Genomic DNA, 18,395 nt, shown 5'->3' on the forward strand with positions numbered 1-18,395 from the left:
TAAATTGGACAGAGACGCGGCATTTATTTTAAAATAAGATAAGAATAATGGTAAAAAATAGAATAGAAGTGTAAAAATTTAAAATGTATTGTATACTTTTCCATATTTATGCTCAATTAGACTAAGTTGGCACAGAATGTTGAACGAAAAACCACACTTCAGCATCCTAAGCTGCTTCTTCCAACGTGGTTGGAAAGGAGTCCTCAGCAGTGATTTGTGGCTGGACTCCTACGCTTTGCTTGCACACACGAGCTATGTAATCATTTATTTTTCTTTTCATTCAGAGAAAATGAAATCCTAATCTGAATTCTAATTTGAAGACACAAGTATACGCGTTCACTGCGAAAACGGACCCCATTTTCACTTTTTTCAATTCCAAGGACTATCTCTGCAACCTTCCCCGAGTATTAGGATAATGAAGATCAACGTTTCCAGCGAGGTCCAATTTCCGAGTCATTTGGAGGGCAAATCCAAGTTGGCGTCAAAAATGCTGGGAGTCCTCAACAGAGCGAAGCGGTACTTCACGACTGGATAACGACTTTTACTTTATAAAGTAAAAGTCTGGCCTCGAGTGGAGTACTGCTTCCACCCCTGGGCCGGAGCTCCCTAATACCAACTACTTCCATTTTACTGCATACAGAAGAGGGCCCTTTTGGATTGTCAAATCCCATTCTCACAGATCATTTGAAACTCTGGTCTGCGGCGGGACTACAGATCTCTTTGTATTTTTGTACCATGTGTTCCATGGGGAGTGCTCCGAGGAATTGTTTGAGATGATCCCATCATCTCGTTTTTATCATCGCACTGCCAGTCCCTGGAGTAGAGTTCGTCCATACTACCTGGAGCCACTGCGTTCATACACAGTGCGTTTCCAGAGATATTTTTTGCCACGTACCATCCGGCTTTGCAATGAGCTCCCCTCTCCGATGTTTCCCAAGCGCTATGACATGTCTTTCTTCAAACGAGGCTTGCGGACAGTAACTCAATGGTAGGCAGCGGCTTGGCTCTGCCCTAGCATTGCTGACATCCATGGGCGACGGTAACCACTCACCATCAGATGCGCTGTATGCTCGTCTGCGTACAAGGGCAATAAAAAAAAGAAAAATTGGTAAATCTCGGCATCACTAACTCGCACAACAACTTGCCTCTAAGAGATGAAATAATAATTCTTTGATTCCAAACCTATATACACCGAGCAGTCACAACTTTTTAAACTTGATTTTGAACGTGATAATGTTTCGTATGTATTCAGTAGTCGAGAAGCAGCTCGTTCGGCGGGGCGGCTCCGCGGGGCCCGGTCGCTCTCAATGTGCAATAAACTAGATCATATCGTTCTTTCGGTTCACTTCTAAACTACTTACAGACGGAAAAGGTGAATTGTTCTAACACACTGCGTAATAAGGAAACTCCTTCACATATGACTTTTCTCAAATTGAATCTTTAACAAATGATACAGAGTGTGTCTCTCTAATTTGACTAGACACATCGCATATATTCTACAGAAGGTTGAGTTAGTGTTTTTATTAATTTATTTGTAAGCTTGTGATCGGACTATCGATTAGACTGGCACATGCAAGAGACATCGCTGAATGCGGCTACCCAAGACTCTCAATTGTATTGTACAGAAGTAGAAAAACCCTTCAGATCAGAAGGAAGGATGACCACTTCAATGCCGAGATAAACTGATTGCTCGTACGCACTCGGGTGGACTCCGAGCTACCATCAGCGACAATAACAGTTGTTAGGAACATGACAGTGCGACAGGAGCAGGTTGGTAGTGGACAGGATGTCGGGGCTATGGTGAGTTACCTGTTGCACGGTGTTGTCGAAGTCTGCGATGAGGGCAGCCGGGGACTGCTGCGAAGAGCGGCGACGTGCTGACAGATCACCGCTCCTATCTGTAACAATATTATTTTAATTCAAATATTGAAATATCATTATCATTGAAATATCATTACGAGTTTGATATTATGGAACATACTTATTTAATATCGAAATGAACTGCACCAACAGTGTGCTTAGTGCGAGTTTTATAACGTTCTCGATAGCGTAAAAGTTAACCCCAATTTTTTTATGCAGTTGGAACAGCGCCCCTAGCGGCAAACGTAGGCAAACAATCCCATCCCATACAAATATGAGCTAACTTTTACGCTATCGAGAACATTAAAAACTCGCACTAAGCACACTGTTCGAAGCGCAGCCGCAACCCTGAACAGATCCGGAGGAACAAACTCGGCAGGCACACTTTTTTTCTTTGTGTATATATATTTTTTGTACAATAACAGTCATTTGAATACAAAACGAGTATATCAGAAAACTGAAAAGGATGATCTCACCAGCACCACCACAGGCGCCATCTAGTGTATAATTTTAGTTTAAGAGTACGCCGTAATTCACTAAGATCCTCCACAGAATATATAGTGGTATTACCACATTAATATTTTATTAAATATTTATAAACCGAATAATATTTAAATTTCGGTACTTAAACTTCAACTATGCAAAGTGGCAGGCTTCAGCTATTCCTCTCTCTATTTCTATATTAAACTAGCTGACCCGGCAGACTTCGTAGTGCCTCAATCGATAAATAAAAGACCTAAACTTCTGCATAAAATAATCTTAAAACAAATAGGAATCCGTCCGACGGTGGACATATCAAATGAAAAACAAAATTGTTATTTTTATTTAATTCCGAGCACTTTCATATTTATCTACCTTTTAAACCTTATCTGATATCCACAAATAATTCAAGACCAAAATTAGCCAAATCGGTCCAGCCGTTCTCGAGTTTTAGCGAGACTAACGAACAGCTATTCATTTTCATATATAGAGATACATAGAGAGATTACTGATTAAAATCGTAGAGATTTAAAATATAATCAGTTTTGAAACAAAGACGAAAATGTTCATAAAGTTTTCAAAACGCAAATGAAATGTTAGGCGTTCTGGTGGAGCTCGCTGCACCGGCGCCGGCGACCGGAAGGGTGTAACGGACTGACCGGCCTCCGGCGACGGGCCTTAACGAGTAACAGGTGCGTCCGGACGCGACCGGGATAACCAACTTCATAAATGTATCGTTTTTAGACACACTACTTAGAAATACTAGTACGGCAGATAAGGCCCCAGCTAACCAGCTATTTAGTGATTACTATGCTCCGTATCTGTAACAGTGCAAACAGCAAGGCAATGAGAACAGTGTCGAGCCTGTAGATCCCGTAGAGCGCGTCTTGAATGTATCAAAATATATCAAGTGTCCCGTAAATTAATATACGCACGTTCAATAAAATAACTCCTCTCCGTACAAAACCAAAATTTGTTAGCGAATTAAAACTTTTGCACAAAGAAAACTTCGAAATCTCAGAGCTTTAGAACCAGAGTTATTCAAATAAAAACAAAATAAAGCAAGCTGATTTTTTTTATACGAATTCTGTTTACTTTTGGCCAGTCGCTGCCGTTAGTCGGAGGGTCGATCTACTGTATCGGCCTGCAGTTTTAATTTTCTATAGTCTTATTGTGTGTTCACTCACATGGCTCATGCTCACAGCTGATCATGAGTAATCTAATTATTTATTTTGTTAAGATCGCGTGGTACGCGCGGGAATTGTTCGTTTTCTTGAAGCTAAAAAACAAACATATTTACGAAACAAAAATCACCGAGTGAATTTTTACTTTGTAATTAGATTTTCGGAAAAGCTCCGGGAACTTTTCTAAAGCGTTTATAAAATTTATAAAATTTTCATGCCAAGTACAATTGTAGTACTGTTTGTGGTTGATTTTGATTAGAGAGTTTCTGTGATGTTTTTAGTTTTAACAAAGGACTCAACGAGTTTCGAGCTCACAAACCAAATGTTACTCTGCTCCTATAAATAAGTAATTACTTTAACTTACGTAAAAAATAATTTAATTTAAACTACAAATTATGAATCTATATATATAAAAATGAATTGCTGTTCGTTAGTCTCGCTAAAACTCGAGAACGGCTGAATCGATTTGGCTAATTTTGGTCTTGAATTATTCGTGGAAGTCTAGAGAAAGTTTAAAAGGTTTAGATAAATATGAAAATGCTCGGAATTAAATAAATATAACAATTTTCCGGACGGATTCCTTTTGTTTGTTTTAAGTTTATTTTACACAAAAGCTTAGGTCTTTTATTTATCGATTGAGGCACTACGAAGTCTGCCGGGTCAGCTAGTACTTTATAAAAATACTTCAACGACGCAAATTCGCGCAACTTTATTTATTTACAATATTTATTATTAGTTGATATCTATAATACAAACAGTGAGCCGTCGGTCTGTACGTACGTACATAGAGCAGGAAGCAGGTATATAGAATATCCACCCCTAGATTGAAAGTTGTTCGAATTAGAATCAAATTGTATTTTATTAAAAGTAAAATTTTAAATATATTTAGCTTGTTGTAGCCACAGAAAGGACACTCATTCACATCATTTAATCTAATTACTGTCACAACAACTAAACAAATACACGTACAGTAATAGGGCGATGTGAATGACCTGTAATGTGCCTAGACTGGCTAGAGTCTAGACTAAACAATAGCCCTTCCAGGGTTTCCGACTTGTCCGGGGCTCACTTCATTGATTATTACTTAATTTAGTTTAATTGTTTTAACCCATAGACATCAGCAAAGTTAATACCGCCACTCACCTTGGGACATGAGTTCTAAGTTTTAGTTTCATAATAAAAGGGCTGGCCCGTTCTTAAAACCAAAACGCAGTACTGCTTCACGGCAGAAATAGGCAAAGTGATGGTACATACCTACCTATGCGGACTCAAGACTTAATACCAACAGTTAAATCAATCAAACTACCAATTATCAGACTTCTTGGGTGGCGCGTCTACGTTTTAGATGTCTATGGGTTCCAGTAACCACTTAACACCAGGTGGGCTGTGAGCTCGTCCACCCATCTAAGCAATAAAAAAATAAAAATAAAACTCCTACGATTACTATTAAATAATAATAAAAGCGTAAGCCAAGCTTTTATCTAAGCAGACAGTACGACTCTCGGCCCCATAAAAACAAAACGGAGACCTTAGAACTCATATCTCAAGGTGGGTGGCGGTGTTTACGATGTAGATGTCTGTGGGCTCCAGTAACTGCTAAACACCAGTTGGGCTGTGAGCTCGTCAAACCATTTAAGCAATGAAAAAATTAAAAAAACGATACGGATGTATCAATTTTCCAACGAAAACCGTGATACTACCAAGCACGAAACACAAGATCAGAATGAGCCGACCACAAAATTCATTTGAAAGTTCTGAAAGCACGCAATAAGCTACACATCATGGACCGTCGAGCCTCCCTGGAGTCCACGAACAATACAAACCTGTGTCTACTGATAAACAGCTTTATTGTACTGAAATAAGGATTTAAAGGGATTTGCCTAATGGAGTGATGAAAGGTACGATGTAGATTATATTACAGTCAACTGACTAACTTTGTCTCCTTTGGAAATCCCAGTTTACTTGTTTAGCACATAAAGGACGCCGGGGCCTCGGAAATATTATAGCCATTTTTCTACTATCACTAGTGTCATCTGATTCGTAATATGATATTATTTTGTATACATTAGGTCGTTGATCCAATTCAGTTGTAATTATATAGTTCATAGTGACGTCACACACGGTAAGGGACTTTATAATAGATGGTGTGAATGTATTGAACGCGTACATGAGGTAGCGGTTTTGGTAAGTCAGCCCTGAATGAGATTGCAAAAGAAACTTGTGTGCTGGTTCGATAATGATGAAGAATCATTACATACTTCGTGTGGTTATGTCGTCTATTAGTAGACATCGCAACACAATATTAACTATTTGGTGAACGGATACTGGGAAATTTTCAGTATTGACAGACAATTTCCCAGTACTCAGTATGTGCTAATATTTACCCAATACGTAAACAGAACTAGTTTGATCCTTTGGTCCTTGTAATGACGGCGTTAATCCAGAGCTTCCCTAGGGAACATATCCATACAGTTCTACTTTAATTTTAACTCTCGTCTCTTAGTTGAAAGTGTAGAGGTAGCTATCGTAGAGCAGAAAATAATGGACAGATGCTTGAATGGCTTTAAGGAAATTTTCAACATAAGTTTGCATGTAATTACAATACCGCTTGGTGAAAGATGTTTCTTTTTGTCATTTGCGTCCAAATTTATCGCATATAATTGATTCTAACGTTTTCAGCCCGGACATTTTGATATCAAAGTTGTAGCTCATTCTGACCGCTACAGATAGAGGCAGCGCCACCTTTTTGATTGGGGTAAGATTGGCAGTTTAGTAGCTACGATGTATTAAAGAGCTCTAAGGGTTGACACAATATTGTTTTGAATCTACTCGAGTGCCACACGATTCTCTACTGAAACGGTATGTAACCTTTTTATTTTATTTTATCACTGGCGATGAGAAATGGAATACTTACAAAAAGAACCTGCGAATTGTCAAAGGACTGGTAAGCGGCACACGCGCTGTGTGTGTGATGGGGTAGTTTATTATGATCGTTAACAATCGCGAGGCGAAACCAACTAATTCAGATACCTACTGCCCTGCTATAACTACTACTGACGAGATTCAAGAAACCCGAAGAAGCGGCCGGAATTAATCAACAGAAAAGGGTGTATTTTCACTATAACGCCAGATTACACCCATCATGGCGCTCAGCCAAGGTCCAGACAATTTAGAGGGGAAATATTAATGCATCCAGCATTTATCGCTGATGCTGCAACCTCAGATTTTAACTTATTTGTTCTCTTCAAATTCTTAAGAGAGCACGGTCAAAACGGTGGTACCTAAACGCGCGGACTCCCAAGAGATCCTACCACCAGTAGTTACGCAAATTATAATTTGCGGATTTTTATTACACGATGTTATTCCTTCACGTACGTATTTCACTAGAAAAATTGGTACCCACCTGGGATTCGAACACTGGTGCATCGATCAGTACGAATGCACCGGACGTGGCTTCAATTTCTACCTTCCTAATCACTACCTATAAAATGTCAAAAAACTATCGAAACAAATCCAATAAAGAATAAGTATATGTGATAAAATCATCTTGAATTTGTACATGCAACCCCAAGAAGTTTTCCCCGAGTTTTCCTCTACATGGTATCATAATTATGTTTATCACTCACAACTATCGTCATCACATCGTCACATCATCCAGTTTTCCATCCAGTTTTCAGTGTCAAAATTTGATATAACACTATTAATGATACGATCGTTTCAATTAGCTATTCGTTACAGTATAATATGTATAATCAATCAATGGTTTTCATCTTGCATATTGCTTGTCAGATTTAACATTCAGTTCAAAAAAGTACAAACTAATTTTCTAATCCAAGTACGGACTATAGATATGACCAGCATCGACACAACCAACCAAGCTTAAAAGCATTAGCTAGTCAGTCTCTGCGAACTTATCCCGTAATAACATTAACTTAGGAACAATTATTATAAATACAGCATTTTGAATGCTGAAAAGCAACTTTTTATAAAGTCAATTGAGCTTTCAAAACAGTAATATTAATTACCAATGCTTTCCAAATCATTTTGTAAGTTTGCAAACGCTGCAAGACTTCCATTTACACCGGCCGTCACCTACAGGTGCTAATGACAGGCCGTGATCGAATACCGACAAAAAGTATATAACATCAAGAACAGGTGAGAGCTTTCAAAACTTTTAAAAGCTTGAACAGAGTTATCACAAAGCTTACGTGTCTTTAATAGGCGGGGTGGAGTGTTCTGTTAACATCGCATACCTCTCGCATCGAGTGAGACGAGATTTCTTGACACGACCCAGAAAGCGCAATGTCCAATTATTTGTATCCTTTTCGCAACCAGATTCGTTAATTGAGCTTTAAACTCAAATAGAATCTTGAAATGTCACCTTTATGCTCGTAAAACTCCCAAATAAATGACTAGAAACGAATAGAAATATTTTGTTGGAAGATAACGTAGAAACTACTGAACTGATTTAGATGTTGTTTTTTTCTTCTTTTTATAATCTTATATTACTAACTGAGATGTAACTGGTACATACATATTCAATTACATCAATAAGAACAATAATCTAAATAAAAACCTACTATTTTTCACAAGTAGGTGAACAAAATAAATATAAGCTAATTTCTCGTTAGTAAGTACAGCACAATCCGCTTGTTCATATTTGAAAATATACCTCTGTTTATTTTATTTGCAGTTGCTGAATGTATGTAGTAAGGTCGCCCGTCGCTATATACCGCTTGGAATGTTCCAGAATCCTTCGAGAACCCTTTCGACGATGTCAGACGATGCTCGATTAAAATTCCTTTTGTTTAAGCAGCATCTCCACTCACGGGAATAAATAATAATTATAGTTTGTTTACTACATTTGACTGTAATGGATGTATTTGTTGTGGGTGGACAAGCTCACGGCTCATCTGGCATTAAGTGGTTACCGGAACTCATAGACATCAAAAAAAAGTAAATGCTCCTATCCACCTTGAGATATGAGTCCTAAGTACTTGGCAGTAATGATAGGCAGCGGTTGAGCGTTTAGCATCAAGTGAGCCGTATGCGTGTATAAGGGCAATTGAAAAAAGTTCCAACGCTTACATCCCAGGTATCATCACATCCCATTATAAATGATGTCCCCATATCATATAATTTATCAGCACACGCACGATACGAATACGTCTTTTCAGATCCTCCCGATCCACTAACGGTGCTTTTAGGTACCTCAAGCACCGGTCATCGTTCTCGTCGAACCCGTCGCTTGCGACGAAGGGCTCGATGAGTAAATTAACCCACAGACACAGCCCACTGAGTTTCTCACCGGATCTTCTCAATGGGTCGCGTTTTCGATCCGGTGGTAGATTCTGCTCTTGCTAGGATTCGTATTAGCAACAACGTCAGGTTTGAGCCCCGTGAGCTCACCTACTAGTTAAGGTTAAGCTGAAATAGCCTCTCAAGGCTATCAGCTTAGGTAGGAAAAAAAGCACGATACGGCGGCGTCACAAGCACATTTTTATATTTATAATGAGGTCTTGTATAGACCATCGTTTAAAAGGTGGGCAGTAAAAGAATCAGCGCAGCGTAATTAAGACTTGGAGCTCATGTCCTGAGTCCGCTGGTGGTGCTCGTCTAGCTCCATCTACGTAGAACGCTATCGTCTTAATGGTATATTGGATGTGTGGTGTTGTCCTAGAATAGCAGCCCATGCAGTCCCGTGGGTGTCGTAAAAGGTTACTCAGAGTACACCCTACTATGGGTACATGTACTATAGACAGTAAGTTTTCCAAAGTACAAAATATACATGAGTTGCGCATTATATTTTGTGGAAGGTGCGCGTCATGTCGCGGCGCCACGCGTGCGTTAATAGCGTAGCCGATGACTGTGAAGTCGTTTAAAAGCGAGTCACGCTATTTTTTGACAATGTATCAACCCCCTTACAATATAAAAAGCTTAGTTCTTACTTTATGTCTAAATTGTTTTTTGTCTCAGAATTTTGAAGCTTTGTGCAAGAATATTCCAGGAATTTTATATTGAAAATAATTATTGAGTCTCTACATGTGAAAGAACGTGATTCGACTTTATGACGCTTAATGTAAAAAGAAATAATCTCGACTGGACTGGAAATTTTGTTATTTTAGTGTGGAATAGAAAATTTGTGATAAAAAAAAAACTTACACTGAAACATTTTGATTTTTACGCCACATATACAGTTAAGCGATTACCTAAGTCCATAGTTCTCCCATCCATCGCTCCGACATGCATGACTACGCAGTCGACACTAAGCAGAACGGTGGTACCGCCTCGCGCGAGGAGGAACTATGGGCTAAGGTCAGCGATTGGTACCAAATGTTTTGCTTTGATTTATGTGACTCAGTATTTTTTCCCGTTTGAGACAATTTTTGGGACAACAGCACCGGTGACATTAACGAATGATGGCAGTCGCAGCTGGTTCGGGATACCAGGAGACGCACACCACAAGCACTTCAAACACAAAGCATTTATCAAAAATATAAGATTTTTTTTATTTTTTTTATTTCTTAGATGGGTGGACGAGCTCACACCCCACCTGGTGTTAAGTGGTTACTGGAGCCCATGGACATCTACAACGTAAATGCGCCACCCACCTTGAGATATAAGTTCTAAGATCTCAGTATAGTTACAACGGCTGCCCCACCCTTCAAACCGAAACGCATTACTGCTTCACGGTAGAAGTAGGCAGGGCGGTGGTACCTACCCGCGCGGAATCACAAGAGGTCCTACCACTAGTAAACCTACATTCTACCGCACGAAGAGTACTTTATGTTTCAGTACACACTACAGACTACGATAACGCAGCTTAAAGCTTAATTTGTCCGGAGATCACAAAACAGAAGGTACATTTCATTAAATACATTACAAGGACACTGATTTTACTGAACAAAGTTTTTTTTTTAATTTCATCCCTAGAGTCTAAAAGTACAAGCTATTTTAATTTTTCAAGCTTTATTAGCAAAAGGGTTACTAGAGCTGAAGTAAAAATGAGGGGTGTCCGTGGAAGCGAAAGCTTCACGCTCTGATTGCAGCACGACACGTGTTGGGTCCATTGTACCGCGCCGCACGTTGCTGTCTTTGTGCAGACCCGGAGACAACCTGCGCGCTTACACAACCAGACGTGAGGACGACGACCCACTTACAGTCATGAGATCAAAGTGCCGAATTATGTACATTATTGTAATGACTGAAACATTACGTATTAGGAAGCATTCTTTTAAGTAATTCGAATTAAATTAACTGCTAATGTTTTCTAAGAATTTGTCAACCGTTGAATAAATTAATGGCCAGTGGCTCGACATTACATTTACGAACCTCACCATTATTGTTAGTGTTATTGTCAGGTGTGCATGTTGTCTGTGCAAATCTGTCCACCGTACAATTGTAAAATATCTGACAGCATCGAACCCTCGGGTGGCCACGAAACAAAAGATCTAATTCCCCTGTTGTAATGAAAACAGGACTACGAGGATTCCAAATTTACATTTATTTTTTCAATACAATTTTTTCACATATTTTAGCATTTTTGCTTGACACTGCCCTCTAGGGGTGAGCCCAAGGCTTAATTTACAAAAAGGGAGAGTGTCGGAGTACTGCGAGAAACAGAAATACTAAATTGATATACGAGAGCTTGAACGGTTACCCGATCCACGGCCCATCTGTTTTTAAGCGGTTTCTAGAACTCGCATAATTTTGATAATTTGATTTGATTGATTTGGCACGTGTATGCACGTGTATGCCAACTTACACTTACATTGCAATATTTCGTCTAGTTCCTAGACGCGGGCGAGATCTATTACGCTCTTTTAGACTGGAACGCATGATGGCTTCGGAAGCCAGCGACTCTAGGACGTACGTGCTTTTCCAAGGTACCCCCATCTAATAGCCTCTAGCAATTCTATGCAATTAGAGGTCTCATTATATACATACTGTCCAGAGCTGTCTCTACACACAGACGGTCATAGATAAGAGCTGCTAAATCTGCGGTAACTCTGACACAACACACTCAACACAGAAACTTAGAAGGCCGACATAAGCCGTAAAGTAAAGAAGATACGAATTAGATATATTAAAGTTCAAGTCACGTGCTCGTACAAAAAAGAGATTCCCCTCGCGCCTTCTCTTTAGGGATGGATCTAACTTAGGAACGATCGGAACCGAGGGAGAAGTTTGTATTCATTCTACTGCACCTTTTATAGGCACGCGGTGAAAATATCAATGATAACGGAACGTGGGCCGGCAACACAATCTGTTCGTTGTCTAGGGAACAGGCGTAAAGAGTTTTGAACTCACACTCGCGGACCGACACGCGTTTTGCGCTAATGCGGGTCGGATATACCGTTAACATATTAATATTATAGTACTTTGCGTACAAACTATTGCCGAGCGACTCTTACATCCCGATCTCGAATCTACTGATTGATAGTTAGATAACTGACCAGTCGCTGGTGTACTGCGGACAAATTCCTGACCATGAGTCCGCCAAGCAAAATCGCCAGCTCACAGAAAACAATAAAAACCGCATTCCTTAACCAAACCGTGTATCATAATCCTCGGAAAGACCTCATGTTTGAAGACGGCTGACAGGCTGTGATATCTATTGCTTTTGGTAAACACTTTGTATCATAAGGGGTCGTGAGTCCAACCAGACCAATAAAAAATCTGCAATGACAAAATGTATTGTATATCTTCTCGCTTACAGTACGCCTGCCCAGTCGCCAGTATCGACCTGCGAAATGGTTTTAATCATCGCGATGATAAAAAGTGGACAACTTTAGCTTTTATAACGTTGAAAGCTAAAAAAGCTTCGTCACCCCCGTCAGGTAGCACCCTCGCAACCCTCCCTTCTCACTAATAGTTAGTCGCTACATTATATTTTATTGAACCACCGACTCTAATAACAGCAGTAGCGGTAGATATATCAGTAGGATGTTTAACGTTTAAACTCAATTGTACGCAGAATAAATAAGTGAAACATTAAAATAACGATTCAATTAAAATAATTCATACATCATACGTCTATCACGATCGTTTAATTACACGTAGCTTACGAGTAGATATACCTACAGAATGGGAAAGATTTAATACATAAAACGTTCTTTATAGAAAATTTTATAATATGCTACAGTCGTAGAATATTCTATAGAAATATTTATTACATTTTATCTAATTGTTTGTAAATACTAGCTGTATAAAAAACATATGTTTCTATAAAATATTCGCGCGCCATCCGTTCATAGGGTACGTTGAAGGCGCTGTAATAAAGCAGCCACCCTGGAGTGCCAACCACATCAGCACCGAATCTCATAACATTTGGATGAATGACTTAGTAACGCAGAAAGGACAAGCGCATAAACAGACACATTTCTATTTATTTAGATATATGATAGGGATGACGTATTAAGTCGCATATAGTGTAGACATTACGAGTATGTATACAGCTAAATTGTTTGTAAATGTCCCACGCATCGCGACATAAAGGACGGCGTGATTGACGTCACGGCCCGTAATGACGACCAGCGCCAGCGGCGACGCCACAGTGTCGTGGGGAACAGTAACACAAACCGGAGCATAATAAACAAATGGTCTGTTTTAGGCATCTGTTGATATTTTCAGTATGCACGTTCCCAAAAATGTTCTAAGTTCACCGTTTAAAATGACTACTATGACTCTTGAAACGGTCCTCGGTGCTTCCTGAGCGGTGTGACATGTCTTCCTCAAAAGACGTTTTCGGAGAGCACTTAGCGGTAAAGGTAGGCAGCTGCTAGGCTGAGCCCTCGGCATTGCTGAGGTCCTTGAGCAACGATAACTACTCGCGATCAGGTGGGCAGTATGTATACTCGTCTGCCTAGAAGAGTAATAAAAAAGAAAGAAAAGATTTTTTTTATTGCTGAGATGTGTGGACGAACTCACAGCCCACCTGGTGTTAAGTGGTTACTGGAGCCCATAAACATCTACGACGTAAATGCGCCGCCCATCTTGAGATATAAGTTCTAAGGTCTCAGTATAGTTACAACGGCTGCTCCACCCTTCAAGCTGAAACGCATTACTGCTTCTCGGCAGAAATAGGTAGGGTTGTGGTACCTACCCGCGAGGACTCACAAGAGGTCTTACCACCAGTAAAATTAGATCACATTTGAAAAAACCCAAAACACCGTGGAGGGGAACTCATTCCAAGCCCAGATGGTTAGTGGCAAAAACCTGGAGAGACTTATAGTGACAGGTAAAATGAATGGATCCAGAGGTCGGAGCCGAAAAAGATGGAGTGACCAAGTGTCCGAGCATCTGAACATAAGACTGAGCCACGCACTTTACTGTGCCACTGACCGACATAAGTGGCTACAAATTACAAAAAAAGGTCTGAGATGGGCGCATTGCGATGCTCAGAACTGAGCGATTGACTGAAGGAGGAGGAGATGTGGCAAAAAAATCTCTGGAAACGCACTGTGGATGAACGCAGTGACTCCAGGTAGTATGGATGAACTGTACTCCGATGGCGGGCGGCGCGATGGCAAAAACAAGATGATGGGATCATCTCGAGCAGTTCCTGAGAGCACGTTTCCACGAAACATACCATATAAAATACAGAAAGAACTGAAGTCCCTCCGCAGACCCAGAGGTTTCAAACGATCCGTGAGAATAGGATTATCGACAATCCGAGCAGCTCTCTTCTGTATGCAGTCAAATGGTAATCAAAGCAGTCAAAGTAGCTGGTATTAGGGAGCCTCGGCTCAGAGATTGAAGCAGTACTTCACTCAAGGCCGGACTTGTACTCTAAAAAGCAAGTCTTTGTCCAGGCGTGATGTACCGCTTCGCTCAGTTGAGGACTCCCAGCGTCTTGGACGCCAACTTGGCTATGCCCTGTAAATGATTCCAAAATTAGACATCGCTCGAAATGTTGACCCCAAGTATCCTAATACTCGTGGAAGGTTTCAGGGACACTCCTTGGAATTATGGCACCATGACAAAGGGGTCCTTCTTCGCAGTTATTTTGTATTCATGTAAAAGCTGCATTCAGCATGTATCCTACTGTTCTCTCTACACTACGCTATTTTAATTCAACGATATTGCAGTATTTCTAAATAGAATTTACTTGCGAAATCGAAGTTTATGCTCTGTGTTTTAGGGTTTCTTATCGTTTGAAACGTTAGTACAATCTTTTGGTAGTGGAACGAAATATATAATTGTGTCGAAAGAATGGACATTATTTCCTAAGAAAATCGAATTGAAAGATTTAAGACGCTGTTTAAAACCGCGCTGATGTTCATTTAAAATAATCGATGCCGTCCACACCGGCCGGCTCAACTTGGGCACTGGCAATGAGCTTGTTGGGACTTCAAGATAAAGAGTGGTACTGCAGAATTCACTTGATTACGTAGAATGACCCCGTAAATAATTATTTCTGTGTGTAGAATAACACACATAATGTAGAACATGATACGGAATTTTGGTATGAATCCTACATTGGCACAGACACCTGCGCCCGGGGTGGCGGAGCCCGGCGCCGTGGGGACGCAATAGTAGGGATATCAATTAAATCGGGTTTTATTTTTGATTGTTTGTTGTTGTCCGTACAACGACTGGCCGTTTGAACTAGAACTAAATATATAAAGTTCCGTGTTCCGTGATCGACTAATAAACAACGTCAATTTTAAATCGTAGATGTGCAACTATAGTTTATTGTTCTAACATTGTTTCTTATTGCCATGGATGTGCAGAGGCTGCTCATCTGCAGTTAAGTGGTTCCAGGGGTCACAGACATTACAACGTGTAACGTGAGACGTCCCAAGTGCGAGACTGATCATGTTTTAGTGCGGATGACGCAATCGCCTTAAATAAAAACCGATCTTTTACTGATCCGCATATTTAAATCATTAATTTTGTTAATTAATACACATGAAGGCTTTACCATAATTTTTTTTTCAAAATAGATAAATTGAAAACGGAAGAAAACTTGACCACGAACAAATACATCAAAAAGTTAAAGTTTGTATGGTAAGACAAAGCTTAGCAACTTTTTTTTATGCACTTATATTAAATTTAACATTTCTCAGAGATAAGCCACTAAGCTCGTCGGAATCTGCAGCATTCGAAATAACAATAAATTATGATATGCTTGTGAGTTTAAACTAGTTTAAACTTGAGTAATTGTATTTTTTTTTATGTGTATCTTTAAAACAATACACTAGGTACATGGTTCGGTTTAAGGTGCCACCGTCGCATCGTCCTGACCCGGTATGCGTAAAGAAACAACAAATGATCTAATCTGGTCACGACCCCAATAAAAGCAAAAACATTTAACATTAAGCACTTCGGTGTGAGCATTAGAGATGATCCGCGTAATACCTCATATTAGAAGGTCTGAAGCCAGCATCATCGACGCCACAAATCTCCTGATCCCGACCTGAATAGCCGGCTGCGTCTAGCCGTCGCGATGAAATATGGCACAAGTTGTAAGATGATAACTTATATGAAAATTATTAGTATTACTTGTAAAATTTCTATTATATTTGAAGCCAATAAATGCCATCTCATGCGAGCTTACACAAATTTCTTTCTATAATTGGGTTTCGACTTCAAAACGCCTATCAAACATTAATTTCATATTGTATAATTTGGAACAGCTTAAAATATAAAAACAGCCGGGGATGACGGAATCAGTGCCGAATTACCGAAGGCAAGTGGTAAACCAGTTCTCAGCCACTTCACTGTTCTCAACACTGCACAACGTTCAACTCTATCCCCCAAAATACGGCTAAGCCGGAAGTTTGGAGCAAGGGTACTTTCTTTTCTTTAGGAAGAAATACCGTACTCTGCTTAAAATCTACAGGCCAACACCTAAATTTCCTGCATTCACACATAGAGCGTTTCCAGAGATCTGTATTGCTACGTACCGTCCAGCTTTTAGAATGATTTTTTATCCAGAGTGTTGCTTGAGCGCTGTGACAAGTCCTTCTTTAAATCAGGTTTACAGAGAGCGCTAAGCGATTTTGGTTGTGCCCTTGGTATTGCTGATGTCAATGTGTTATGGTAACCACTTATCATTAAGTGAGCCATATGCTGGTCTACCTACAAAGGCAATAAAAAAATTAAATCCACGTATGAATACACGGTATAAAGGCCAGACTAGCAGATGACAGTGGTCCTACATATTTTGATATTAGACGTTTCGCTTTTCAGTTGGCCCCCAACCCATAGCGCAAATTAGATGAAATATGTGCAAAGTTTGGACATCGACCCGACTACGTGGTCATTGAACGGTGAGCCAGGCTGGGGCTTCTCTTTGGGCTTCTGTGACGGAATTTTGTGGGCGAACAGATCGTTTGATCTCAACGATATTGATTACCACATTGGATAACCACGTGGGCTGTATACTCGTCGTAATTCGTCGTCATCAGTAAAAAATAATTATGACAGCAAAAAAATCGACACTGCACCTACACACGTGTCGCAAGCTACCTCCTTTGAGGAGTCACGCGTCCCAAGAGTGCCATTTGTTCTCGAACCTTAATGAAAACGCCGTACATACGCGGAGGGATCGCTCCCTTCCCCGACTAAGCCTCAATAAGCCCTCATATTAAAATTCTCACGTACCCACTTTGTAAAACGAATACTTGAAAATATTTAAAGCTAACTAACTTCCATCTTATTTGTTTGAGTAAATAATGACAAGATAAGAAACATATCCTCGATTTCTCCATTTCACTTTTTGTTGACTGATGGTAGGAAGCGGTGTATACGACATACCGTGCATTCTTTGTCGTAACAGATGCCATTGATTTGTAGGCTGAAAAAGTTACGGGAGAGATAAAAACTCATAGAAAGTCGACACTAATGCTGTTTTAAGAGCTACGTCTGCCGTAGACGACCTTGTTAACGCGATCAGAATAACTTCCCGTATCCCTTAGCGGGACACGCGATGTAACCCGTTTACTAGCTCACTGACCTGGAAACATTCCGCGGAACATAAATGTCAAACTGTCGCACGAAGAACGCACAAGTTTGACATTTATCGCCCTTCCGTGACCTTCCGTGACCTTCCGCGAAACCTCTCCGTGTATACGACTGCTACTATTGTCCATTAGAAACAAAAAGTATTCTTTATAATATCTAAGATTGTGTAAGTGAAGTCAGTACTATTTTTAATTTTGATTGAACATATATAACTATATATATCACAAGTTACAACACTTTATAGTTAAAAACAATTGTGGTCCACGCAACATTTTTAATAACAGAATTGAGCTGTTTAATAAAACCAATGAATAAAATCGTGCTAGCAATCACCTTAAGTTCACTTGATTTACAAAGTTTATATTTTATATAAAGACCCTCAAATTCATCATCAGTGCTCACTGGATAGGAGATCGAGAGAAACCGATGAAAACCACATTTTCTAATTGACAAACCTCATAGCATCGTCTCTCCGCCGGTTAAGTAGGACCTATTTTTAAATGAATGACCTCAAACCCGGAACGGAAAGCCACGTTTCAATTGGAAAATCACATAGTTGAAGCCAGTTTAGTTTATTTTATTTTATATGTATCCGATTTTGTGTAATCAAAAACGACCGTCTCTTTGAACCAAAAACGCAAAAGGTTTCCCTATTTAAAATATTATTATACAAAGATGCTGCTGAAAGAGAATGGTGCGACTCGCGCACCACCTATTGCAATCAATCAATCGATCGATCGATTCTAAATGTTTATTCAACATAAATGAAAGTACATACTTCTTCAACGCCAAAAAGAACTACCGGCATTTCACAAAAACTAACCTCCGTCCTAAAAAGAACTAGCAAGAAACTCAGCGGGCCTGCTTTTTTTTATATTAGATATTTTTTTACACCTGAGA

At 39.8% G+C, this 18,395-nt stretch overlaps 1 protein-coding gene across 7 annotated transcripts in view; it reads right to left on the reverse strand.

The window, feature by feature from the left end:
* Positions 1–18,395, reverse strand: part of LOC114251819 (dystrophin, isoforms A/C/F/G/H) — a 480,975-nt gene that overhangs the window by 370,777 nt on the left and 91,803 nt on the right. For all 7 annotated transcript variants that reach the window (XM_089728894.1, XM_089728893.1, XM_089728897.1 and 4 more), the window contains one exon: positions 1,810–1,898. In XM_089728894.1, the coding sequence (XP_089585020.1) occupies positions 1,810–1,898 (89 nt within the window). The remainder of the gene's footprint in view (positions 1–1,809; positions 1,899–18,395) is intronic.

Source organism: Bombyx mandarina, chromosome 07, assembly GCF_030267445.1.
Source record: "Bombyx mandarina strain Sakado chromosome 07, ASM3026744v2".
In the NCBI taxonomy this organism is placed as follows: domain Eukaryota; kingdom Metazoa; phylum Arthropoda; class Insecta; order Lepidoptera; family Bombycidae; genus Bombyx; species Bombyx mandarina.